Raw genomic sequence first — 26,914 nt, forward strand, 5'->3', positions numbered from 1 at the left:
ATGATCTCTCTCAGCCTTGATTGCCAAGAACACTTGAAATCTGATTCCACCTCTAATAACTAATTCTAACTGCTCCCCAAGGCCGGTTTTTCTGCCGATTGTTAATCCAAAAATACAGTTGTCCCTTCCCATTGGAATTTGAGTGTTTGCCCACATTATACACTATATCAGATGTTATGTATGTTAGGGGGATTATATGACAAGGAAAATTGAAGTAAGAATCTTATTTAGTCTCTATTCTAATAGAAAAAAGTTTAGCTGTCCTCATTTAAATCCCCTAGTCTCCCATGTTTGCTGTCACAAATCAGGAGTTCTTGTAAGCCTTAAAATATATGACAAGGACTTTCTGAAATTGAGGTTTTCTACCAAGCTGATGGCATCATGGTGAATGCCTAATATGTGTAATCATGGTAGATGACAAAAGTGTCAACAAAACAGCTCGTGCAACTGAGATGCTTACAGTTTAGTTGAACAGTTCATTAAACATTTCCTGAACTTTGTGCTATGTCCTAGGAATATAGAGCCTACTGTTTAGTAGGGAGGCCATGTAAACAAGTACAGAACAGTGTGGTAAGTGCAGTAATAGAAATTTATGCTGGAGCAATATTCATTCAGTATGTTCATGGAGCATCTGCATTCTAGATCTAGAGGAGTTTATAGTGGAGGGTCACTCATAGCCCTTGCCCTCATGGACTTGCAGTCTAGTAGAGCAGATAGACAAGTAAAAACAAAGTGTGAGAGGATGCGGCCAGGATTTAGGGGCAGAAGATAAATTTTAAACTAACAAAATGAGGGAATAAGATATATTTATGCTGAGACCTAGAAAATGAGTATGCATCCATGCCTACTGCTCAAGTAAAGGCGTCAAGAAAAACCTTAGCTAGTTATAGCTGAAAGGACAATATGGCAAGAGAGCAATAAAATAGGAAGAGGATAAGATGAGGTTGGAGAAGACAGGAGCCAAGACCATGCAAGATCTTATTAGCACTAGAGATTTTGGATTGACTTGTAAATACTGTAGGAAACCAGTGAAGGATGTTACATATTTAAAAGATCACTGGAATAATCTGGGAAAAGACTAGAAAAACGGTAAGAGCAGACATGGGGAAACTACTTTAGAAGGCCTTTGCTGTGACTTTAGGGAGAGGTAATAATGGGTTGACCTTCAGTGGTACCAGTGGAGGTAAAGAAATGTGAACACAGTTGTGCAGGTAGCAGCCACTCGATGTGTCCTTTCACGTCGATGTCTCTCTCTCTCTCTCTCTCTCTCTCTCTCTCTCTCTCTCTCCCTCCCTCCCTCCCTCCCTCCCTCCCTCCCACTCTTTCTGAACAAAAAAATGGAAAAATGTCCTCGGGTGAGGATTAAAAAAAAGAAATGTGAACAGAATGGATATCAACTTCAGAGATGAGAATGAATGAAATTTGGAAATGTTATTGGAAGAGTGGATAACATCCAGTTTCCTGGCTTGAGTGAGTAGGTGGATGTAGCATTTATTGAGATGGGTAGGACTAGAGGAGAAGCATTTGTTGGGGAAGATCAAGTTCAGGACAGGTTTTATGGAGGAGGTAATACTTAACGTGGGCCAAACAAAAAGACAGTGTTGTAAAAAGGTAAATACCAGATCAAGAGGAGTAATAGAAATAGTGTTCTAAGAGTTGAGTAGAAAGAGAAGAATGATTTCTTGGAAGACATGGGACATGAACTGTCCTGTGAGGACTGGATTATAACTTGGATTAGTGCAGGAAAGATATTCCAGGTTGAAAAACCATGTGAACAGAAATATTGTGATTGATATGTCATGTGAGTTAAGTCGTAAGAACATCTTAAGTAAAACTCAGGACATTGAATTAGAAAAGGAAGGACAGGTAACAGTTGGAAGAAGCCAAGTTTGTTGGGGAGGGGGTGCCCAGAAGTCCACTAATCATGCTGCAGTTGATAGCAGGTAGTAATTTGGGTGGTTAATCTGGTCTTTGTGTGTTGAAAGGATTGAAATCTGGAAGGTTGGTTTTTGTTGTTTTTTGGAAATTATTGGTGCCAGTATAAGGGTTGGATTGAATTTATAAATCCAGTGAAAAGGGAAAATATAGGATTCAAGTAAGTTAGTGGAGCTAGGGAAGGAAAAATCAAAGTTTACTTTCAAGAACTTAAATGGGAAGTTCTTGGTAATTGGGAAGATGATTTTTGGCAGAAGTACAAATGCCAGGAATGAGACTGAATAAGAAGTTTCAGTGGGTTGAATAAGAAGTTTCATTTTAGATATGTTAAGGTTAAGTTTCCAGTGTAGTAGACTGTCTCATGAATATTGAATCAGAGCAGGCCAGACATATCTTTGCTCTGTTTAAAAAAACAACAAACCTTGGCAAAAAAGGAACTAGATTTTTCATAAACCTCAAATTGAGAGAGACCACTACTCAGTAACTATGTTGAGAAGACAAAGTGTTCTTACACTTTACTGTATGTAGCATTTTATACTTTTTCTTTTTTTTTCCCTTAATTTGATTATCCTGCTAGATATTTTAAGTGAAGTTTTTTGTACTTCAAGGACAACTCCTTTGATCACCATTAACTTTGTATGAAATTGTGCATTTGCTCTATTTTTTCTTCATGAGTCTTGCCCCTTACTGTGTCTCCTCAACTTTTTTCCCCTTTTAAAATGTCTTTCAAACAGGTCTGGTGGGAGAAAATAGGTTCTAGGAGAAAGACACTTTTACCTTGAAAGCCTGTTGAGATTGAGATGATAGATTGGCATGCATAAGGAATGCCAAATTACTCCCTGAAGCCTGCTAAGTACTGTGACCCCAGTCAAAACCTTTGGCTTTGGGTCATATATTCTTTCTTTGTCCCAGTCTTTTGAGATTGTAGAACCTACTAGTCTTTATTTGCTGGACAAATGAGTGACTGTTCTTAAAGTTTTAGTCATGTTCTCACTGTTTTGCTACCATGTTTTAGAGAAAAAAATGCTTGGAGGGTGGGGGCTACCTCTGAAAAAGAGCTGAAGGGTTACCTACCTTCAATTTCTTTGTCTTAGCGTCTTCTTGCTGCCTCTCACAGAGATCCATATGGCTTTGGAGACAGTCGAGATACAAGACGAGATCGGTCCCCAATTCGAGGAAGTCCAAGGAGAGAGCCCAGGGATGGCAGAAATGGTCGGGATGCCCGGGATAACAGAGACATGCGAGACCCTCGAGACTTGCGGGACCACAGAGATAGAGACGTTCGGGATCACAGAGACAGCAGAAGTATGCGTGATGCTCGGGACATGAGGGATCTTAGAGACTTCCGTGATCTAAGAGATTCTAGGGATTTTCGAGATCACCGAGACCCCATGTACGACAGATACAGAAATATGAGAGACTCCCGAGATCCCATGTACAGGTACATGTACAGCTATTCTGCTTGTTTGTTTGTTTTTTATTTAACTGTTTGTTTGTTTGTTTGTTTGTTTGTTTGTTTGTTTGTTTGTTTTGGTTAGTTCTTACCCGAGGATATTTTTTTTTCCCATTGGTTTCTTTAGAGTGAGGGGAGGGAGAGAGACACACATTGATGTGAGAGAGACACACATCAGTTGGTTGCCTCCCACACAAGCCCCAACCTGGGCTGGGGATAAAACCCATGACCCTTTGGTGCGTGGGTCGACACTCTAACCATTGGGCAACACCAGCCAGGGCTGTTATTTTTTTATGTGTTCTACTAAACTAATTGAAAACACTGAAGGGCAGTGGTTTTTATCAGCCTTATATTTCCACTGTCTATCAAATGGCATATATGCTGCTCAATAAGTATTTTAGTGAACAAATCTGGGTCTCTCCCCACAGCCTGTAGAAGGCGACATTGTGCAAATGGAAAAAAGATGGAGTGCAAATTGTTTTGGCATGCAAAAGCACAGGGAAGATACACAAATGACCAATATATATGAGGAAAGATACCTGACATCCCTGTCATCAGGGAAATGCGAATCAAAGCCACAGTGATACTACTTCATACCTACTAGGATGGCTATAATCATTTATTTTTTAAAAAATAGAAAATAGCAAATGTTGGTGAGGTGTGGAGGAATTGGAACACTTTTACAATGCTGGTAGGGATGTAAAATAGTGTGGCCACTATGGAAAATAGTTTGGCAGTTCCTCAGAAAGCTATAAATGTAATAGAATTACTTTGATCCATCAATTCCACTCCTGAGTATACCCAAAAGAACTGGAAAGAGACATACAGACACTATAGCACAGCAGTACTATTCACAGTAACCAAAAGGTAGGCACAACCCAAAGTCCATCAAGAGATGAATAAAAAATGTGATATATCCATGCAATAGAATAGTAGTCAGCCATAAAAAAGGAAGGTGCTGACACCTGCTACAATATGGATGGGCCTCAAAAACATTATGCTAAGTGAAATAAGCCAAACAGATTCAGAAGACGAATATCATGTAATTCCATTTATATGAAGTATCTAGAAATGACAAATTCAGAGAGACAGAAAGTAGATGAGAGGTTTACAGGGATGGGGCATGAAGAGATACTTCTTAAGGGGTACAGAGTTTCTGTTCAGAGTTTTCTGTTTAGGGTGATGGAAAATTCTTATATATATACATATACAAATACACATCCTTTTTTTTTTCAAACCACAAATTTTAAAAAGCACAGGGAAAGAGATGGGAGAAGGGGAGCATGGAATGATTTTTCAAAACTAATATCAATAATTACTACCAGTTATTTTGTGTTTGCTTTATGCCAGGGACTATGCTGAGCACTTTTCTGCACATCCAGTCATTTTGCAAGGCAGTTTAACTCATTCTCACTGCAGAGCTAATAAGCAGTGAGTCTCAGATACAGGCATAGCTTGTTTTATTGCGCTTCACAAATTTAAGACAAGAACCTCCACAAGCAAAAGGATCACAATTCCCCCTGGCTGGTTTGGCTTAGCGGTTAGAGCGTCAGCCTATGGTCCAGAGAGACCCGGGTTCGGTTCTCGCAAAGGGCACGTACTTCGGTTGGGTCATGTGGGTGGCAACCACTAGATGTGTCCCTTTCATGTTGATGTTTCTCTCTTTCTCTCCCTCCCTCCCACTCTATCTGAACAAAAAATAGAAAAATGTCCTTGGGTGAGGATTTATAAAAAAGATTACAACTCATTTTATTGTGATACTTTATTGCAGTGGTCTGGAACCTAATCCGCAATATTTTCAAGGTATGCCTGTACAAACCTTGTTTGTCTGATCCCAAAGTCCTGTGCTTGACTATGTTTACTTCCTCATAGGGACTAGGTCTTGAAGAATTCTCTGTATCTGATTTTTGCAGGATAGGGCAATTTTAATTCTGTGCTAATTTCTTTAACTTTACAGGAGAGAAAGTTCTTATGACCGATACCTGCGAATGGATGACTATGGCAGGAGAAAAGATGACTCTTACTTTGACCGTTACAGGGATAGCTTTGATGGACGGGGCCCTCCAGGCCCAGAAAGTCAGTCTCGTGCAAAAGGTAAAGTAGCAGAAACAGTTTATTCCTCTTACTGGTAGAATACTTTACAAAAGAAAGAGGAAACTAATAAATAACCAACTGAAAAGGGGCTAATGACTTGGCTAAGCAATTCACAAAAAGAAGAAAAAATACAAATAGACTATTGATATGTAGGGAGTATTTTTTTAACATTTTGTTTTTATTTTTTTTAATGTGTTTGTTTTGATTTTTTTTAGAGAGAGGAAGGGAGAGAGAGAAACATTGATGTGAGAGAGAAACTTTGATCTGCCTCCCACATGTCCCCCACTGAGGATTGAGCCTGAAACCCAACCATGTGCCTTGTGTAGAAATCAAACGGACCTCGCAGTCCATGGGACAACAACGCTCAATCCACTGGGCCACACAGGCCCGGCAGTAAAGAGTATTTTTAAATGCAAATTACTATTATAACTATAACTATCTGTATTATCTATGCAGCATGGAGTTTGGGGTTTTTTTCATTTGTTTTATTTATAATTCATACCTAATAGCATCTCTTTTTTAGGTATAGGCAAACATATTTAAAAGCCTGGTTTTCTCAATACATCTTTAAAGATTTTTACATTGCTTCATACTTGGTTGAGTTAAGAACCTCATTTTCAATGTATTTTTTTGTTTATTTTTTTTTTAGATAGAGTGGAAGGGAGGGTAGGAGGGGGGAGAGAGAGAGAAACAGCAATGTGAGAGAGACACATCAGTTGGTTTCCTCCCACACAACCCGGACTGAGGCCGGGGATTGAACCTGCAACCCAGATATGTGCCTCTAACCAGAATCAAACCGGAAACTCTGGTCTGCAGGCCAGTGCTCTAACCAGCCAGGGCTCATTTTTCATTTGTTTTTTTCTTGTTTATCCTCACCTAAGGATATTTTTCCATTGATTTTTAGATAGAGTGGAAGGGAAGGTGAACGAGAGAAACATTAATGTCAGAGAGACACACTATTTGGTTGCCTCCTGCATGACCCTGCAGGGGCCGAAGATCGAACCTGCAACCCAGGTAATGTGCCCTTGACAGAGAATCAAACCCAAGCCCCTTCGGTCTACAGGCTGACACTCTAATAACCACTGAGCCAGTCCAGCCAAGGCTTATTTTTAATTTGCAATAAAACTTTTACTGCCTAATTTTTTTCCCCCAAAAAAGGAAATTATAAGTACTTGTCAGTAAAGAGTCTTAAATAAGTGTCCCAAAATGCAAATTACAATAATAATGAAATACCATCTTTTACCTGTCAAGTTAACAAGTTAAAATAGCAAAACCCAGTGTTGACTGAGATGTGTAGTAATAGCACTTGGTGATTCACCCCTGTGGGGAATAAATTACTAAGAGCCTTTCTAGAGGACAGTGTGGCAGTATATATCAGATGAAGCATTATAATGACCATGCCCTTTAATCCAACTATTTCTTTTCAATGAGTTTATAATAGTAAAAAAATAATACTAATGGTTATTTTTAGGAGAGAGTCTAGAGGATTAATACTGAGAGAGAATGAGAGTGTGTGTGTGTGTGTTATGACCTTTGTCTACAGATAGTTCAGGATCAAAGTAAGGCCTGTGACTTATTTTTATAGAAAGCACAGTTCATATTTTAGTTTTCCCTGGTGGTATCTTACAGAGCGTTTGAAACGTGAAGAACGGCGTAGAGAAGAGCTTTATCGTCAATATTTTGAAGAAATCCAGAGACGCTTTGATGCTGAGAGGCCTGTTGATTGTTCTGTGATTGTGGTCAACAAGCAGACGAAGTAAGAACCCTTTGGATATTTCTCCTGAGTAAAGGGAAGGGTCAGAATTGAAATTCAGGCTCCTACTTGGTAGATCTACCCCTGAACTTGGTCTGTGTATTCTGGCATTGCTGTGATGTCTTAGCCAGAATTATTTCTCTTGTAAGTGACAGAAAATTCATTACAAAGTGGCTTAGGCCTCAAAGGGAAATTTTTTAATTTTAATTTAAAAATTTAATTTTTTAAGTTCAGGTATGGCCACCTCCATGTTACCAATTTTTGGTCTTTGTGTTGCCTTCATTCTCAGATAGGCATTCTACTTGAAAAGGCAGAATGGCACAGTGGCACTGGCCCTAGATAAGTATCGTCTTGGCTTAGCAAGCACAATAGAAAGAGAGCTTTTCTTTCCCAGTGCTTCCACCTAAAGTCCTGGAATTGTTTTTCATTAGACTGACCTGGTTTACTTTCCCATTGCTGGACTAGTCACTTTGGCCAGCAATGCTGGGATGCCATAATTGGCCAGGACTAGATCATATGGCCACCCCTAAAGCTTACGTTGGGATTAGTCCTGTGGAGCCATGTGAACTGTGTTAGAGAGGAATGCTTTCCCAAAGGAAAATGGAAGTGAGAATACATGCTGGTCAGGCAAAGTAGTAGATGCCCCCCTTCATGGGACGATTCCAAATCCCCAGTAATTTGTTAGGCATGTCTCTGCATTTGTGAGCCAAGTACCAAGCCTTCTTTGTGAAGTGCCCTGGCCTTGCAGAACTCTTTAGGTGACCATGCTAGTCAATCCAGAGTTGACAGCACCATTTTACTCCACCTCTGTTTTACGTTCTTTCCTTCAGGAGGCAGAGCAGAGAAGCAGCAGGGAGTATAGCAGCTTGCAGGCTTGACAGTAGCTATGTGTTCTTTCCCTCGGTGATTAGTAAATAACTTCATGTATTTCTAGCAGTTTGGGGTTAAAGAGCTAATTTCAAGGCAAAGGCTAGGGAGATAGGTGTTGAGACACCAAGCATCAAGCAGAGTTCACAGGCTCTGAGTTGCCTTGTTTAGAAATAGATGCTGCTTTAACTATAGAAATGGGGTTTTTTGTTTGTTTGTTTTTTTAACTCATGATAATAGCATTTTCTGAGCAATTGCTCTATACTACCCCCGTGCTAGGCATTTTACATATTTTTAATCTTCACAATAATCTTGGTATATATGTATTCACTTAGCAGGGTTTTTTGTATGTATGGCAGATGCTAGGTACTGGAGCTATAATGGTAAGCTAACACACAGCCCTTTCCTCTTATTGAGCTTACACCCTAGTTGGGCAGATGTATTGGCCACAGGTCCTATGAGAAGAAATACATCAAGAATCTAATTTAGATTGGAGAGAAGGCCAAGGAAATGACTTAGGAGCTGAGCCATATTAGTCTTGTTTTATTGGTAAAGAAACTGAGGTTTGTAAGAGGGAAAAGGATCTGGTTAAAACTTCGCAACTTTGCAAGTAAATGTTAGGGCTGGGATCCAAACCCACCTTTCTAGCATGAAAGCCTATGCTTTTCCCACTGTTATGCAGCCTCCCCAAAGACAGGTATGTCTTAGGCAGTGAGATGGTGTTTTAAAAAGGACCTCTGGACTAGAGAATCAAGAGAAGGACCTGACTACTAAATACTGTTCTACCAGTAACTTAATATGTAACCATTCTGAGCCAGTGTAAAGAGAAGGAAATGGTCTATATCCCTGGAGCCTGAAGAGGACACTGGGAAGACACTGGGTGGGCTAGGATTTGAACTCTCCAAAGGAACACACACAGCTGGCTGAGGTAGCAGTGCACAGATGGGGAGTTGGTCATGGAGTGCTCACCTGGATCCTGTTTGTTTTAACAGAGATTATGCTGAATCTGTGGGGCGGAAGGTACGAGATCTAGGCATGGTAGTGGACTTGATCTTCCTCAACACAGAGGTTTCACTGTCACAAGCCTTGGAGGATGTTAGCAGGGGAGGGTCTCCTTTTGCTATTGTCATCACCCAGCAACACCAGATTCACCGCTCCTGTACAGTCAACATCATGTTTGGAACCCCACAAGGTACGGAGACCCAAGTGGGTCAGAATTCCTGAGGTAGTCACTAGTCCATTAATTCTTTCATGCCTTACTCAGAAGAAGCAGGTTTTGGGCATGTGACTCATATATTTCAGCTCAAATGTGTACTGGAGGGCATTTACATAGTCATTTATTTGTCTGATACTCTTTTAGTGGATACAGTTCTGGGCCTGCTATATTATATAAGACATTATTCTTAGCCCTTAGGTATAAACAGTGGTGTGCTGGCAAGTGTTTAACAACCAGTTCTGGGTGGGGAGATGAGGGCAGTGTGGTTTTTAGCATTTGCTGATGTTTGTGGTGCAAATGCTCTTACCATGTCTTAGTTCAAACTACCAATATGAAGTCACTTCAGGGAGAGTTGGGAAGAGATGCACAGTTGGCTCTCACCAGTGAGAAATTCCAGCACACCTCTGGTGCATACTACACTGAATGCAATAGAATCCTTGCCTTCTCCACACTTTGTAATGGGGGACAGAGAATACAACAGGCAGTTGGGATACTATTTGTAAGTGTGCTGAGCAGAGGGACGGTGGGAACAGGGAGGGGGCTCTGATCTCCTAGAGGTCCAGGGTAGGTTCCTTGAAGAGTTGCCCTGAAGTGGCTTTTAGTGCTTTGCACCCAGAATGTTGAGACTTGGCCAGTTGATGCCCTGCTTATTGTTCTTACAGCAGACCTTTCCCTCTTTCCACCACACTCGAGATCTCTATTTGCCTGACCGGTTACAGCCGTAACCATAAAATACATAAAGCTCTCCAGTGGGTCACTGACTGTCTGAGGAATAGTCCTCAAGATGTGTGAGTTCATTTATCTAAGGTTTTGAGACATTGTCTAGCAACCCTGTAAATCGTGTTGCCCATGGGTGAGGAGAGGAGGTTATTTAGGGTCACAATTTGGTCTTCATCCATGACCTTTGAACTTAAGAATTCAAAAACAGTAGGCCAGCTCTCTCCCGAGAAGCACAGTGGAGAGCCAGGCTTTACAGAAGGGCTTTTTGACCCCCTGCAGCCTGCCTTCCATGGTTATTCCCCACGGGGTCTTTTTGAATCTGTGGGAGACTATCACGTTTCTTTGGTTTTACAAGTCTGTGATCTAGGAATTCCACAAAGAACCAGCTTTGTACAAAGGTGTGTATTCCCCACCAAAGAAATCCATTCACCTGTCTTCCCAGTCTCATTTCCTTCCCCTCCCCTCTTTATCCCCCATCCCAAGACTTTTTGTTACTGAGTTGGTTTTCTTGCTGGTTTGAGGTTAGGGAAGGCTTGGCGGATAGAGTTCAGCAAGTGGGCACTGAAATCTGCCAGGGAAGAAAGTAACTCCTGTCATGCCCTCCTGCAGAGCACCGCAACATGCCCCAGGCGGACGCCATGGTGCTGGTGGCCAGGAATTACGAGCGCTACAAGAACGAGTGCCGGGAAAAGGAGCGCGAGGAGATCGCCAGGCAGGCCGCCAAGATGGCCAGTGAGGCCATTCTGCAGGAAAGAGAGCGGGGAGGCCCCGACGAAGGCGTGCGCGGGGGCCATCCTCCAGCCATTCAAAGCCTCATCAACCTGCTGGCAGACAACAGGTACCTCACCGCCGAGGAGACTGACAAGATCATCAACTACCTGCGAGAGAGGAAGGAGCGGCTTATGAGGAGCAGCACCGACTCTCTCCCTGGTGAGCTACGTGGCAGGGCCGAGGTGAAGTTCTGACTCTGCATTTCTCTAATTCCCAGGCTCTGTTGGGAGGGTGGGAGGGCCGGGGCTCTTTGGGGTGGGTAAGGGAAATGAGCCCACCCCTTGTGTTCGTCCATGGGCCTTTATACTGATATAATGATGACTTAAGTTTGGGGCACAGAATTCTGATCTCTTTAGTTCAGTGGTTCTCAACCTTCCTAATGCCCGTGACCCTTTAATACAGTTCCTCGTGTTGTGGTAACCCCCAACCATAAAATTATTTTCGTTGCTACTTTATAACTGTAATTTTGCTACTCTTATGAATCACCATTGGAAATATGTGTTTTCCGATGGTCTTAGGCGACCCCTGTGAAAGGGTTGTTGCGACCCACAGGTTGAGAACCGCTGCTTTAGTTAATCTAGCGATGGGCAGACTAGTATTGCTAACTCCCTGATAACCGAGGTGAATGCCCTTTTATCTTTAATTAGTTTTCCGGGGGTACTAGGCTGTCTTCTGGAGACAGCTCATGCCATGGAGTGGTCCCTTTGGGAAATTGATGTTAAAGTCTGTGTACTGTGTAATTGATGTGATCAATGACTGTTGTTCTTCCCTGGACTGCTAAGCCTCCTGCCCAAGGAGGGTACTTTCAACCAGATACCTCCTCCTCCTGTCTTGCAGGCCCGATTTCCCGTCAACCACTCGGGGCGACCTCGGGTGCCTCGCTGAAGACACAGCCAAGCTCCCAACAGCTCCAGAGCGGCCAAGTGCTCCCCTCTGCTACATCAACTCCAGCTGCACCCCCCACCTCCCAGCAGGAGCTTCAGGCCAAAATCCTCAGCCTCTTCAATAGTGGCACGGTTGTGGCCCATAGCTCCGCATCTCCCTCTGTCGCTCCCGGAAATACCCAGAACCAGAATTTTTCCACAGCAGTGAACAGCCAGCCTCAGCAAAGATCACAGGCCTCTGGCAATCAGCCTCCAAACATTTTGGGACAGGCAGGATCTGCTCGGAACATGGGCCCCAGGCCTGGGGCTCCTTCCCAAGGGCTCTTTGGCCAGCCTTCCAGTCGCCTGGCACCTGCCAGTAACATAGCTAGCCAGAGGCCCGTGTCTTCCACAGGTATCAACTTTGACAATCCAAGTGTACAGAAGGCTCTGGACACCCTGATCCAGAGTGGCCCTGCTCTCTCCCACCTGGTTAGCCAAACCACAGCACAGGTGGGGCGGCCCCAGGCGCCCATGGGATCTTACCAGAGGCATTACTGAGGCTCCATCTCAACTACTCCCTGCCCCCTCATCCCTGGCCGCCTCCCACCTATTGCGTTCTAAATAGTTATTTGGAGGATGTTCTCTGCACCTATCCAGGTCACATCAAGTGTCATAAGTTTCTACCACCTGCTCTCTTCTGCCCGAGGCTGTGTTGCTTATTCCTTCCAGAGTCAGAGTTTATATTGCATTTGGGGGTGTGTCTTTCTTTGTTGTTTTTTGTTTTTTGTAGAAAATAAATATTTCTGGGGTCACTTGGGTGGCAGTATAGATGTCTGGGCTCAGTTTATATTTTGTGGGTTTCAAACATGGGTTTCTCTGGGCTCTTTGTCAGCTGGATTTGGGGGGCGGGGTGGAGGAGAAAAAGCCAAACTCCAATTGGCTGAGTTTGGAACGGCATTTTCATGTCAGTAGCCACTGCCTTTGTTTATTTTCCAGCCTCACAGGCCAAGCAGAGCTCCAGCTCCTGCCCAGAATTGCACAGCAGACTGGGCTTGGCAGGCATGGTGTCATTGTGCCGCACCCCCATGTCGAGGGGTCCGCTTTCAGATTGATAATTCAGCTACTCTGGAGTTTGGGAATGTCCGTGGCAGCCACACAGCAGACATTTTTCTGCCTGACCCAGTAATGTTGGTTTTGGATTTTCTCATTTTTCTCTTCTTTTGCTTTCATTTCATTGGAGGCTTTCCCATGGACTGAACAGTTCCAGTCACCGGCAGTTTAACACGAACTGTGAATCTGGGCCCCCAACCATTTTCAATACCACCACCACCTCCCCCCTTAACATTTCTGTCAGCCTCCTCCACTGGCAGTGTGATGGAGTCAGTTCTGAGAAGGCAGCTCTAGACTCTGGCATTGAACACCCATTTTTCAGTGATTGTTTTGAGTTTTGGGCTTAAAAATCAATCTCTCGTTTTCATCAGGACTCTTGTTCTGTTTCTGAGTAGCAGGAGGTAGGGACCATTTTGATGTCAGACTTTTGGTAGCTGGACATGTCCTTGATACAGGTGGCTGTTCATAACTTTTGAGCCAGAGTGAAATTACTGGAGGGAGGACTTACGGCTGCTGCTCTAAATGGAGCCAAAGGAAGCTGCCCTCTCCTAGGGATGGTGCTCATTAGAGCCCTGTGGATCACAGTCCCAAGGGGCCGCTGGCAGAGACAAGGGACAGCCCTGACTTCAGCTGAGTCCCTGCCAGTGGCTAAGCGAACAATGGTTTCAAAAACTCAAGGTCCCCAGGTGGCAGCATTTTATGTTCTGACCTGTTTGTGTTATATAGTGTTTTTCCCTCTTTGGAATTTGTGTTGTTAATAAGATGAGATGATTACTTTTTAATTAAAATGAAAAAGGAAAAGCTCTGTCGTCTTTTTTGGGCGTGACTATCTGCAGGACCTTTTTTCGGGGCATTCCCCGGGGTTGGAAGATGAGGGGCCCTGACGGAGCGCTGACTAGTTCCAGTCTGCTGTGAGGCCTGCCCCCTCGTCAGCCTGTGCTCAGGCCCCGGAACCTTTAACCCTAGCTTCTCTTAGCTCACCTCGTTAGCAGCTTTAGGAACAGTTCAGAGCAGAAGCCTGCTGGCTAGTTACAATGCTGCGTTAAACATCCTTGTTTGTGGTAGACTCCGTGTGTCGGCAGGCTCGTCCTCTTCTTCTAGTAAACGAAAACAGCCCTATGAGGAGGCCATTTTTGGCCAGTGGAGTGGGGTGCTCTCCTGTTTTTATTTCATCTCAGTTGCCACCCTCTGTTCTGCCCATTATGCAGGGAGTTGACAGACCCATAGAGTTACAGAACCTGTGGAAGCCTTAGAGAGCATTTATAACAGCCAGCTCCATCAGCAAACTTGGGGTGGCTGTGGTGACGTGACTGGCACAAGGCCTCCAGTGGCTTAGGGACAAAAATGCAGGCAGCACAACCTGACGCGTGCGTGCTCCACCTCATAGGAGATGATGTTGGTAGTGCTCTGTCCACTAGCCCCTGCTGCCACTTGTTTTGTCCCTCTAGAACAGAGCCCCAGAACTGTCAGTATACTAACGAGGCAGCCGGACCTGGGGGGTGAAGGTCAGTGAAGGTCAGTGATTCTAATAGCAGTCTGGGGTACTCCTGGAGAGCCACGTTGAGTAAGCCTCTTCCCACCTACTAATTCTTCCCCCCCTTCTGTGTCCAAACAGCATACCTCAGGCTGTGAAGGGTATAATAAAATTATTTTTATTGCATTTTGTGCAGACGGGAGTCTAAAAAATTAATACAGTAAAAGCTGTAAAGCATTAAGTGGGAGCATTCAACAATAAAGGAAAGAACCAACCCTCTCCTTTCATATTGGCACAAAAAAAAACACAAGATCAATACTGAGGCAGAATGCGGAATACTGAAACACACTGAAAATTAAAGGCAGGCCTAATAATAGTAATAAATGCTCTTGATTTGGTTTGCAACCTCTCCTATTTACAAGGGGTTTCAACTTCATTGCATTGCCCTGCACGTAGATCGCCTAAAACAAAAGCAACACTAGTTTTCACTACAAGGCTATTGAAATATTGCACTCAGAATAAAAGTCACTTGGATGGACATGAAACATCTAGCTACAATGATTATAAAGATAATTTGATGAATGACATGATAACATTCATAACAAATATTGCACATGTAGCACAGAAAACTTGGGTTTTTGTTGTGGGATGTTTGATTTCATCAACGGAGACTGCTCTTGCCAACCAGACAGTCTGGGCCCAGATAGTGCAACTTTGGTTCCCTAATTGGCATTGATGCAGCCCCTCTCCCTTCTGCCCAGCCCACACTTCAGCCGGGATGCTCAGGCCCCCAGAAGGCTAGACCAGGTTGTGATTCTCAGAGGTCTTTTGGAGGAAGGGGGCAAGGAGGCTGGTGTCTAATATCTCTACCTTTCTGATTATTACCTGGAAGAGTATCCAGCCCCCTCATCAAATCTCAGATGGGCCTTGGCCTAACTGGCAGACGTCTAGACCTACCTCCAGTCACACCTCTGCCTACGACTCAAAGGAAAGGAGGTGGTGTGGTCAGGAATACCTAGTAGCCCCAGCTCTGGGAGGTGGGCAGCATGTGTAACTAGGTGTGAAGGTCAGGGCCCCGGGACTGGAGGTACTGAACCCAGGCAGTCCCAGAGGGCACTGGAAGGAGCATGCAGTGCCTGTCCCCCTTAGTAATGTGCCCTGGGGGAAGGGAACCTGGCCAATGCGCCTTCTCTAGGAATTAGAGGGCACCTCTGACCGGACTGGTGGGGCAGAAGCGCCAAGGACTGGAGTTGGAGGAGCCAAAGGCCTTGGATCCTAGTGGGAGGAGGGCAGAGAGACGCTAAGAACCCAGCACATGGCGATTCCAGCCCTCCCCAGGCCCAGGTGCCTGGGAGACGCAGCTAGAGGCTGCTGCTAAACAGCGAGGGTCCTCCCTGGGACGCGGAGAAAGTGGCTGGGTCCCCGAGGCTGGAGCTGCCCAACGGGATTAGGGGAAGGAACATCAGGGGCAGTGCTGGGCCTCCTCCCTCACCAGTCCCAGAAAGGAAACTCCGGGTAGGGAACGCCCTCCAGCTCCCCGATTTCAGTCTTTGGCGAGGAGCCATGGGGTAGGGGGAGCAGCCGGCTGAGGAGAGGCGCCTACTCCCCCAGCGAAGGCACCGGCGCGGGCTTCCTGGGTAGGGCGAGTCCTCTCTCCCTTTCTCCCCCTGAGAAGCTGAGAAGCGCCACCGCACCCCCAGCCCTACCCCCGCGCGCCATCCTGCCCCCAGCTTGCATAAGAGCCCCGCGAGGCTGCGTGCATCTCTGCAGCCGCGGTGAAGCTCACACCCGCTGGGTGGCGAATCCAAGAAAAGCCAGACACTCGTCTCACCTCATCTCCGAAAAGAACTCGAGGGAAGGATGGGAAGCCGAGGGCGCACTGAACGGACGAGGAGGCGAGAGCGGGGCAGGAGTGTCGAGGGACCAGGACCAGGACCCCCGCCTGGGCCTAAAGCACTTCTGCTCTCAAACCCTGGCCGCCCAGGAAAACCCAGCCTCCCGAGCCTCCGCCGCCCTGGGTGCCCCGAGCAGGGGCTCGAAAGTGGCGCGAGAAGTCCGTTGCGCTTCTAGTCACGGAAATATGGGGACGTTAAAAATACACGCGATGTCTCCTGTACACTATGTATAGGCTCGGCCGGCCCACGCCCGAGGCTCCGAAAGGAGGGACCGTGGAGGAGGCCGAGCGCGGCCGCCCCACCCCGCGCCCGCCCGGAGTCAGGAGCGGTGCGGGCGGAGCGCGGAGCAGGACCGACCGGGGCGGGGCGTGGGAAGAGGAGAAGGGGCCAACCGGACTGTCTGGGGGTCCTCAAAGCCCCAGCTCCTCTCCGCACCTGCTCCCGACCTTTATTGCAGCGTCCCCTCCGGCGGGGAGAGGCCCGGCTTAGAAACAGGGCAGAGCAGCCGGAGCGACGGGGCAGCGCGCCAGCCAGGCTCCGTTCTCCACGTGGGAGCGGTCCCCTCCGAGCCAACCCCAACTGACGTGGCCTCCGGACTGCAGGCAGCGGGGGAAGGGGCCAGGGCGCGGGCGCAGGGTCTGTATGTAAACGGTGACAGCGGCGGGGTGCGCGCCGAGGGCTCCGGGGCCGCGGGCCGGGCGCGCTCGGGCCCGGGTGGCAGGTCCTGGCTCTCAGGAATAGATGGTGATGACCTCGCGGCCACCGCCGCGGACCAGCATCACCCGGTCCAGGTGCTCGGTGAGGACCTCGAGGAACTCCATGTCTGAGCGCCGGTCAAGGAAAAAGACCCGTCCCTTCTCTCCGGACGGCACTGGGGCGTGTTGGGCCGCCCGGGACCTCTGGACCCGCGGCCCTGTACGAGGTGCTGATCCTGAAGCAGGACCTGCTCAGGTGCTCCGTTTCAGAGCTAGGACCCAGGTTCCCTAACACCTCCCTCTTTCCCCCAAATTTTAAGTCCAGGATACAATTTTCATCACCGTTTCGGTTACGGGGAGGCCCAGGCATGTTGAGCAAAACAAGCTTGGCTTCCCGGGATTTCTTCACGATGACCTCGTTCAGCCTCACAGCCGTGTGCATGCGCCTCACGTTGGACTGGTTTCTGCAGAGGAAGGTGCGGGGAGGGCCCATGAGCCTGGAAGAGGGGCGGGTTGGATCCAACCGCACTGGGCTGCTGGGACCCAGTTCTCGCAAGACAGGGACCACCAAACCCAGACCTCTCCAAGCTGAGCTCTTCAGAGACCCCAGAGGTCAGGGGCATGAATTGAGGGTTCATGATACAGTGAGGAGAGCGGGGACTCTGGCCAACCCAGGAAAGAGAATAAAAAATTCTGAAGCACTTACAAGTTCTCCCACTCCCTTCAGGAAACACAAGAGAAGCAAAGAGGAAGAAAAGAGAGGGGTCAGAAAAAGGAGAAGAGGCTAGGGACTAGAGTCACCATCATCCACCTTGACCGCACACGGGTCCTGGTCTCCCAGTCTCCCAGCCTTCACCTTCCCACTGCCAGGAGTTCTGACCCTTAGCAATCAGGCCCGGCACCCAAGTCCTCAAATGGGAAACCAAGACAGGTGTGGGCTGGGTCTTCCAACTGCCAGCCCAGGACTCATTCTGCACGTTGGCTCTGCCGTGGCGTGCAAAGTCCCTGTACATTCACCCCAGACCCCAGCCCTGAGCCCCCAGACCCATACGGCTTCATGCTGAAGAAGTCCTTGATTCCCTCGGCGGAGACAGGACTGGGGCCCTTATTCTTCTCTGCCACAGACTTGTCCTTGGTCCAGGTGAGATGCACCTTCTCAGGATCTGCCTCCCCCTCCCCTTCAGGCTCCTCCCCCGGGGAGGGTGAGCTGCTGGGGCAGCTGGGAGCACTCTGGTCATGGATCAGCTGCACCTGAGGGATGAACAAAGGGACAGCACATGACTCCTTTGGAGGCCAAAGGTTCTGCTCCCACTGGCTGGAACCAAACTACCCCAGCTGCATACCTCCTCTTCTGGCTTCTCCTCACTGTCACCAGCCGTCTCTTCTGGGACATTGAGGCGGAGCCTAGTGTTGGCTGGATTCTTTCTCCGGATTGAGCCACGAGACTCATCTGTGATACTCTGGATCTAGAGAGTGACAAAGGTCGGTGCCAGCTCTGCTGAGTTACCACCCATGCCCTGCAAAGAGCTACCACCAGCGTTGATGTTCAGCCAGGACGCACACTTTTGGGAATTGGACCAGTGTTAAAATACCGCCTCTGTACCAAATAGCTATTGCCCCACTGACCTAGCCACTCAAACACCTCTCCAGAGCCCCTGACCTCCCCACCACCCAGCAGCTAAAGGGCTAACACCTGGCCCTGCAAGGGCTTTACCTCAGCACTATGGTCCGGTCAGCGCTGACTGGTCAGTGCACATGCACAATTTTCACTGTCACCCCTGGATAACATTCTCAGAGGCTCCATCCTTCCCAGCTCAAGGGGGTACCCATCACTTATTGCCCTGAGGATCTTTCAACCACTATCTGAGAAATATATTATCCACACTTGGGAGAACCATCAGTCATGGTCTGTCACTCTTACCTATAGAATCTGCCACCCATTCCCCAGGCAACCTGTCACCCCCTCTGAGGGCTTTCCTATCCCCGGCCCCTGGGTACCATCATTCACTCCTCAAGGATCCCGCACCCTGGAGTGGGACTTTCATCCAAACTCCAGTGGACTAGTGGTCCCACATTATCCCCACCTAGATCTTACACCCAGACCCTACAGGAGGTTTATCATCATTATCCCTGAGAACTCACCCACCACACTCTAAATATCCACCTGTTACCCATTCTCTGAAGGGCTATCACATGATTCCTTGTCCTCCACACTGGCAGCCTGTCCATCATCCACACATAATTAGGATCCGCTCTTCTCCCTTGGGCCCCAGAAGTCACACACAGAGGGCAAGTCTATCACCCATGCCACAGCCTCTCTGCATCCTGGCCAAAAGGCTGGGTAGGTGCAGCTGCAGTGTGTAACCCCACTGCTGGGGAGCCCAGTGACAAGGAAAAGGGTGATGAGTAATGCAGTAGGTGAAGTGTGCCAGCCCTGAGCCATCCCCAACCTGTGCAGGCCCAGAGCTGGCAGCAGCTTAAGGCTCCGAGAGCCCAGCCAGGGCAACCTCACCTCCCGTTCCCGCTCGTTCTTGGTTAAGTGCATCTGTTTGAGGATCTGGGAACGCTGCTCCATCACCAAAGTCTTCTCATAGGTGTAAGCTGAGATGTCGCTCTCATGCTGTGGGCAGGCAGGGTGGGGACGGGGTGGGGGCGCGAGGGAGGAAAGGGGAACCGTGAGCTCACACGCAAGGCCAAGGGAAGAGAGGCAGGCCCCCTTCCTTCTGCCAGCCTAGGGCTTCCCCACCCAATGACCTAGTTTCATGGACAGTTGTGGGAAGCAACAATGATGCTCTTTGAAGGCAAACAGATCCCTCCCTCCTCAGTCCAGCCCAGGACCAGTCAGTCACGTGAACTGGTGAATGAATGAATGAGTAGTTTAATTAATTACCAAGTTGAATGGAAAGGCAGAAGAAATAAAAAAAGGAACAAAGGGATGAATGAATACATACATGAATGAATGGATGGGTGAGTGAGTGAATGAATACATTAATGAATATATGGGTAGATTAATGATTACACAGAGAATGGGTTGATGGATAAATAAACCGAGGAGAATGGATGGATGAGAGGCTGTATAGTGTGATCCTAGAGCCAGTATGCCTGGGTTTGAATCCTGGCTCTGCTACTTAGTGAGCATTGTTGGGCAGATTACTTTCTGGGCCTCAACTCCCTCATCTGTAAAATGAAAATGCTGATGATTGTATCTATTTCATTGGTTGCTATGAGAACCAATACATGTAAAGTACATAGAACAGTGCCTCACATATCATGAGCACTATTAGACATGGCTATTCTTACAAAGAGAAGGATGGATGGATGGATGGATGGATGGACGGACGGGCAGACTCAGGTGAATATGTGAGAGGTTAAGAAGTGGATGGGGGCCCTGGCCGGTTTGGCTCAGCGGTTAGAGCATCGGCCTGCGGTCTAGAGAGACCCGGGTTCGGTTCCCGCTAAGGGCATGTACCTCGGTTGCAGTTTGTCCCCGGCCCTGGTTGGTCGTGTGGGTGGCAGCCACTCGATGTGTCCCTTTCACATCGATGTTTCTCTCTCTCTCTCTCTCTCTCTCTCTCTCTCTCTCTCTCTCTCTCTCTCATCCTCTCTCTCCCTCCCACTCTATCTGAACAAAAAATGGAAAAATGTCCTCGGGTGAGGATTAAAAAAAAAAGAAGTGGATGGGGGAAGGGATCCAGCATCATATGCTGATGGTTGTTGGGATCGCCCTGACTGGGGCTGGGACCAAGAGGAAAGAGGGCTGGGTGGGTGGGACTCCAAAACGTCAGGGGTGACTCCTGGACACTCACCATCTCCACCACCTCGACCTCCGCGGTGATACGTAAATGGTACAGAAATGTGGTCAGGTCCTTCTTCATCTGGATGCTATTGTCGTCCATCTGGGCCACAGTGAAGATGCGCATCTTGCACTTCCGCCAGACCTGGAGGGGGAAAGGGACCCAGAAAGGTCCAGCCCAGATGTAGTGAGGAGGCCCCGGGCAGGAACCTAGAGAGGACCCTGTCCCTCACCCTTCCCACCCGCCTTGCCACACATACATGCAGACCCGAATCCTCTCTCTCAGCGGCCACTCCCTACAAAAACTCCCCTGCTTAGGTGAGGGTCCCCCATTAAAGTATCACTTGCTTGGGTTAAGCATTGCTCTCCTTTACAATGCAAGGACACCTGCAAGGGAGACACAGTCAGTTCCTAACATCTCAGAACGAAGGAGGTGATCACATCCCTTTCCCAGGAGCTCACACAGAGGCTGGCCCTGGCCAGAGCCCGCGAGCCTCGCCCACGGAGGTGTGCGGGTGCACACGCACATGCGCGCGCGCACGCTCACCTTGTGGTGCCGCAGCAGGAAGGGCAGCAGCATAAGCATGCCTCCGTCGTGCACAATCCACCAGACGTCGATGCTGCCCTCGGAGAAGCGCTCGGGGTTCCCGGGAAACATGGAGACGTTCTTGGTGACCAGCAAGGCCAGGTGACCAGCCGTGGTTTCCCGGACCAGCTCTGGGGGAGGCCAGATGGGAAAACAGTGACCCTGTCTCCTCCTGCACCTGGCAGCAGCCACAAGGGCTCCCAGCACCCGCCTCACCCCTGCTTGCCTTGGCCTGGGGCTGAGTCGTCAGAAGACCGGCAACTACCTGGACCTCATCACTTACTTGCTGTTTGGATTTGGGAAAGCCTCTCACTCTGTCTGGGCCTCAGTTTCCCCACCTGCCCTTTCTGATTATTAAGAACTCAACCATGCATGGCCTCATTTAATCCTTCCAACTACTTTGTAGCTATGATCTACCTTCTAAGGAGACAGAGTAGCCCGGAGTTAACAAGGCAGCCTCTTGATTTATCAGCTGTGTGACCTGGAGCAAACTCCGTAATCCCTCTGTGCCTCAGTTTCACACCCATAAAATGGAGATAGCAATGCCTAGCCCTCGCAGGACTGCTGAGAGAACTGGAGACTCAGAGAGAGCCTCAACTTGTCTGGCACACCAGTCTCTACCCGTCCATCATTATATTACTATTACCAAGGACTCTGATGCTCAGAGAGGGTGAGTCACTTGTGAACAATCACACAGCTAGGAAGGACCAGAGGTGAGATTTAGAACGGGCCTCTGTGGCTTCAAAGCTGTAGCTCTTACCACCGCCCTGCACTGTCTTCCTCCCGGGGCTGTAAGCCCTGCAGGAGTCAAGACTGTCTCCTTCACACCTGAGTCCCCAGCACCTAGCACAATACCTGGCACAGTGCCGACTTTGAACTCTGTCACCTGCATGTGCAGAGCCCACAACTGTCATGCCTGGGAGACGACCCCAGGCCCAAAGGAGAGAGAACCCCCAGCCTCCCGCCCAGCCCACCACTGCCCCCGGCCCACCCAGCGTTACCAATGAAGTTCCTCCACGTCTGATGATCTTCCTTCTGCCGCCAGTTGCGGGGCCAGCCAACGAGCACCGTGTTGTGCTGCAGCCCCCCGAGGCCCCCAGACTGAATCAGATGGGACACGCCATCCCGCAGGTTGGAGGAAATCACTACCTGGCAGAAGCCTTTCACTTTCTCTGCCTCCATCAGACGCCGGATGGACTGGGGGGTGGGGAGGGGACATCAGATGAGGCCCAGCCTCAGGCCGCTCCAGCCCTGCCCTGCTCCTTGCAGCCTCCCTTCCTCCATGGTCCTGATCTTCCTACAGTTCAGCTCTGCGCATGTCAGGCTGGGGCACCAGGACTGTGCATGGCTCCCATCACCCACGGCCCCCATTCCTTGTTGAACAATCAAAGCTTTTCATGACGGAGCGCCACACCTCCCACCACCTGCCTGCTCATACAGTCCCCTGCAAGCTCTCCACTACCACCCAGACCCCTCCCCCAGTCAAACGTCACTTTCTTCAGATACTGCCCCCCACCCCGCCCAAAGTCAAACTAGTCTCCTCTGCATGGCCAATGTGTTTAACAATTTTTAAAAGTTAACATAGTGATGTGTGTTTTAAATGCACATTCATCCCCGGCCAGTTTGGCTCAGTGGTAGAGCATCGGCCCACGGACCAATGAGTCTCTGGTTCGATTCCAGCCAAGGGCTTGCACCTCGGTTGCGGTTCCTTCCCGGCCCTGGTTGGGGTGGTTCGGGAGACAACCAGTGGATGTGTCCCTCTCACATCGATGTTTCTCTCTCTCTCCCTCTCTCCCTCCCACTCTATCTGAAGATAAAGAGAAAAATATCCTGGGGTGAGGATTTTTTAAAAAAGCACATTCAACCTGTACTGTGAGGAAAGTGTTATTCCTCTCACTTGACAGATGAGGAAATTGAGGCTTAGAGGAAGTAAGACTTGCTTAAGGGAGCACAGCTAACAGATGCTATAGCTGGGGTTCAACTCCAGGTGTCTGACCCCATCCCCCACATTCTTAACCACTACCTTGATGGCAAACAGAGGGTCTTCAATTGCTACCTCTGCCACCTCCTGCTGTGTGACCTTAGGCAAATCACCTAACCTTTGTGAGCCTCAGTTTTCTCGTCTGTCAAATGGGGATCGTGACAGCTACCTCATTTAGGAATAAGGATGACACGACACGATGTGGGTGTACTGCCTGGCAGGCTGTGAACACTCAGCATTTTCTGTTACTCTTGTAATTGACTCTAGCAAAGCACCTATCAGCGTCAGGCGGGTTGGGGGCCTCCTGTGAATGTCCATCTTCCCCGCCAGCCTGTGACCACCTTGAGGGCTGGGGTTTGGTCTCACACGTTCCCATCTGCCCCGTGCCTAGCCCGGGGCACAGCACATCCTCAGCCTCTGCACGCTGAATAGAGCTGACCAGTGGCAGCCTCCATCTCTGGGCCCTGACAGATTGGTGTGAACGGCCCAGTGAGGCAGAAACAGCAACTGTCACAAGCCATTAGGGGGGCCCCTCCCCAGCTCACCTCACCTCCCTGGGGCTCCCTTTGCTCTCTCCACAACTGGTCGCAGCCCGAGGGGAGAGGCCTGAATGGGAAACAGAACCCACGTCCTGGGCCACCCACCAGATTCCGACAGTGCCTCTCAAAGCCCCAGTCCACACTGGCTCTGTGCGCCGCTCTGTGGGCACAGACCACTAGGTGGGGACAGAGCCAGTAGCATGGAGCCAGGGACGCGGGTTCAAATCCTGACTGTGCTTCCAGCCAGCTTTGTGACTCAGCAAGTCGCTTTCCCCTCATGCAGCAGATTCCTCCTGTTCCGAATGTGGATCCTCACCCTGCTGACTCCGCTCCGCGAGGGGGCAGGAAGAATCCGTGCGTGTGAAAACACTTTGGAAGGCTTACCCTTGGCAGCAAGGAGTCTGGGGTAGGAGTCAAGCAGTTCTAATTTGAGTCTCTGTTTTCTGTCTAAGACCAGTGATCTGACTTTTCTAAGCCTCAGTTTCCTTATCCATAAAATTGGCCCTTCTGGCTCTGAGAGTCTTTGGTTCTGGTTTGGAGTCTAAGGAACTCACTCCCTGCGCCCTTAGACCCTTCTTCTAAGAAAGAGGACAGCAAAGTCTGAGCCCCCATTGATCCCAAAGGTGGAAGAAAGGAAAGCGTGAGGGACTGTCGTCTTGAGTGCCCTGCCTCCTCCCCCCGCCAGAGCCCCCACGCACCTCCTCTGCCCGCTGGGCCTGCAGATGGTTGTCCAGAAAGGTACCCTCCAGGACAGAGCCCACAATGGTCAGGCCTTTCCCCGCCTTGAGCTGGGAGGTCAGCGAGAGCAGCTGTGGGTGTACCACGTTCTGGTCTTGGTCCACACGCACCAACACCAGCAGCTGTGGCCTGAAGAGGGTGGAACGTCACGTGATCCCTCCGCCACCCACCCAGGCCCCACCCACCATACACACATACACTTATATGCCGTACACCAGTGAACCACTAACCATCTGTCCTCTACACCCCCAGCCACCTATGTCCCCACCACCCACCCCTCCACCTAAACATCCATCCATCCATCGCTTTAAATATCATCCCATCTAACCACCCCCCATACATCCATCTCTCCACTCACCTCACTCATCCCTAAATCCATTCAACCACCCACCTTGTTAATCCTCCAGTCATCCACTTGTATGCAAATTAACTTACCTACACATGCATTATTCACTTAATTACCCCATCAACCTACCACCATCCATTCACAAATCTATGCACCCAACCCACCCTCCCATATGTATGTGCGTACATATGTACATGTATATGTACACACACACACATGTACACACACACGCGCACACACACACATACATATATATGTAGCCACATACCCATCTATTTATCCATTCATTTCCTTGAGCCAGCTCGTCTATCCAACCACCCATCAATTTAATAGCATTCTCTAACCATCTGCTCTGGGCTAGGCCCTGTGCTAAGCATTTGAGAATTCGCAGACAAATAATGCAAAGGCCTGGTCTGTGGAAGCCCCAGTGTAGTAGACATAATCAAGGACACGCCAGTGACGTCCAAGGCGTAGCTCAGAGTGCCGGGCTCTGCTCTTGGCAGAGTGAACCTGAGAGAGGTGGGCGAGGGGTGGGGCTTGCAGAGCGGCGGGTTAGAGAGCACCTGGGGCTGAGGGGCGGGGTGAAGGCGCTGCCTCCGTGACCTCGGACACCCTCTCTGGTCCCCCTGGCTTCCACATCCACAAAATGGAGAGATTTCCAAAAAGCCCTGTATCTCTCAAAGTGGATGATTCTGCCTCTCCCGGAGCAAATGCTCCATGATGTTATGTTCATCTGTTCCTGTGTGTGCCTGCTCCACGGAACTGTGAGCTCACTGTGTCCCCGGAGATCAGAAGAGGGCTTGGCACATACCATGCATTCATACATTTTTAAAAAACAAATAATGGAATAAATGAATGGATGAATAGATAGTCAGGAGGCTGGCATGGGAGTAGGTTTTGGAGAACAAATGTCTGGAACTCCGCCCAGCCTCGGTGCTGTAGGTGGGAAGGTTTCAGACCAGCCCCGGGGGAGAGGGAGCTGGGGGAGAGGATGAGCCCACCACTCAGCAGAACGAAGCAGGGGAGGTAAGTCAGGGAGGCTCCATCCTCGCCCTCCTTGAGCCTTCTTCACACCTGTGCTCACACCACTCACCTCCAGTTCTTGGTGTGCGGGGGCCCTTCCTCCAAACGTAAGAGCGCATAGCGGGCAGCGCTGAGAGACAGGCCTCGGATCCCGTCGCCCCACTCCTTCTCTGCCCTGGGGGCCGGGAGGGACCATATGAGGGCAGAAAGCCAGGGGCGGCAGGGGGGCCAGTCCACACTGCAGTGCCGGTCCCCAGGGCAGCCATCTATCTCCGGCTCAGAAAGGACATGCATGTCGCTTCTGCCACCTCCCTTTCTGGAAGCTTCAGCCTCTCCGTCTACTCTCATGCCCTAGCTCCCAGTCCCACCCCATGCCACGCCTCCTCTACTCTACCCTGCTTCCTGCCTCACCCCCCCCCAGCCCTCAGCCACCCATCACCAGCACCCCATGCCCCTCCTCACCCCTCTGACCCCAGTCTCTCCCAGCCGTCCCTCCTCCCGCACTTACCCACGGTACTCGATATACTTGTAGATGAGCCCAGCAATGAGCATGGCCACCAGGGCATAGTACCAGGAGCAGATGAACATGAGGGCCAGGCAGAGGCTCATGCCCAGGAAGGAGAGCGTCCTAGACAATGAGAGGAGCCCTGGCCTCTGAGCCCTGGCAGGGCTACTGCTGGTACCAGGACCCGGAGACTAGGACCGGGTCTAGGGGAACTCATGCCATCATCCCCAAGAGCACCCCAGGGGCGCAGGAGCTTCCGAATGAATGAGCTGCCACAGACAGGGCATCACCCCACGCCCCACCCGACTCCTGAGTCACCGCTCCTCCCTGTCCCAGGGCCTCAGACGCTGCCAGACCGCCTTGCCAGATGGACTCTGAGGCAGGATCTCCCAGGAAGACTGTGCCCCCAGGAAGAGGCAACTGGCAAAGCAGGAGCACTGAGGTAGGAGTGAGGCAGCCTGGGCTCTCATCCAGATAAGCCCTGGCCTTGCTGAGGCCTGGGGCCAGGCCCTTCCCCTGTTTAAACCTCTGCTTCCTTCTGATAGAGCAAGCGT

General features: G+C 49.3%; 2 protein-coding genes across 6 annotated transcripts in view; one reads left to right on the forward strand and one right to left on the reverse strand.

The window, feature by feature from the left end:
* NCOA5 (nuclear receptor coactivator 5) overlaps nt 1-13,548 on the forward strand; it is a 28,415-nt gene extending 14,867 nt beyond the window's left edge. For 2 of the 5 annotated variants that reach the window (XM_036245248.1, XM_036245250.1), the window contains 6 exons: nt 3,053-3,376; nt 5,346-5,482; nt 7,112-7,238; nt 9,095-9,294; nt 10,648-10,968; nt 11,647-13,548. In XM_036245248.1, the coding sequence (XP_036101141.1) occupies nt 3,053-3,376; nt 5,346-5,482; nt 7,112-7,238; nt 9,095-9,294; nt 10,648-10,968; nt 11,647-12,233 (1,696 nt within the window). In that variant the 3' untranslated portion in view covers nt 12,234-13,548. Of the gene's footprint in view, nt 1-3,029; nt 3,377-5,345; nt 5,483-7,111; nt 7,239-9,094; nt 9,295-10,647; nt 10,992-11,646 lie in introns of all 5 variants that reach the window. The other 3 variants (XM_036245252.1, XM_036245249.1, XM_036245251.1) reach the window with 3 other exon arrangements.
* A 1,870-nt stretch (nt 13,549-15,418) lies between these two features.
* SLC12A5 (solute carrier family 12 member 5) overlaps nt 15,419-26,914 on the reverse strand; it is a 29,353-nt gene continuing 17,857 nt past the window's right edge. Inside the window, exons 15-26 of the mRNA XM_036244544.1 lie at nt 26,364-26,483; nt 25,926-26,030; nt 24,447-24,615; nt 22,230-22,425; nt 21,190-21,359; nt 20,656-20,787; nt 19,362-19,469; nt 18,193-18,315; nt 17,901-18,100; nt 17,556-17,570; nt 17,180-17,313; nt 15,419-16,977 (exon numbers count right to left, since the gene is read on the reverse strand). Of these exons, the coding sequence (XP_036100437.1) occupies nt 16,886-16,977; nt 17,180-17,313; nt 17,556-17,570; nt 17,901-18,100; nt 18,193-18,315; nt 19,362-19,469; nt 20,656-20,787; nt 21,190-21,359; nt 22,230-22,425; nt 24,447-24,615; nt 25,926-26,030; nt 26,364-26,483 (1,564 nt within the window). The 3' untranslated portion in view covers nt 15,419-16,885. The remainder of the gene's footprint in view (nt 16,978-17,179; nt 17,314-17,555; nt 17,571-17,900; nt 18,101-18,192; nt 18,316-19,361; nt 19,470-20,655; nt 20,788-21,189; nt 21,360-22,229; nt 22,426-24,446; nt 24,616-25,925; nt 26,031-26,363; nt 26,484-26,914) is intronic.

Source organism: Molossus molossus, unplaced genomic scaffold, assembly GCF_014108415.1.
Source record: "Molossus molossus isolate mMolMol1 unplaced genomic scaffold, mMolMol1.p scaffold_m16_p_6, whole genome shotgun sequence".
Classification (NCBI taxonomy): Eukaryota; Metazoa; Chordata; class Mammalia; order Chiroptera; family Molossidae; genus Molossus; species Molossus molossus.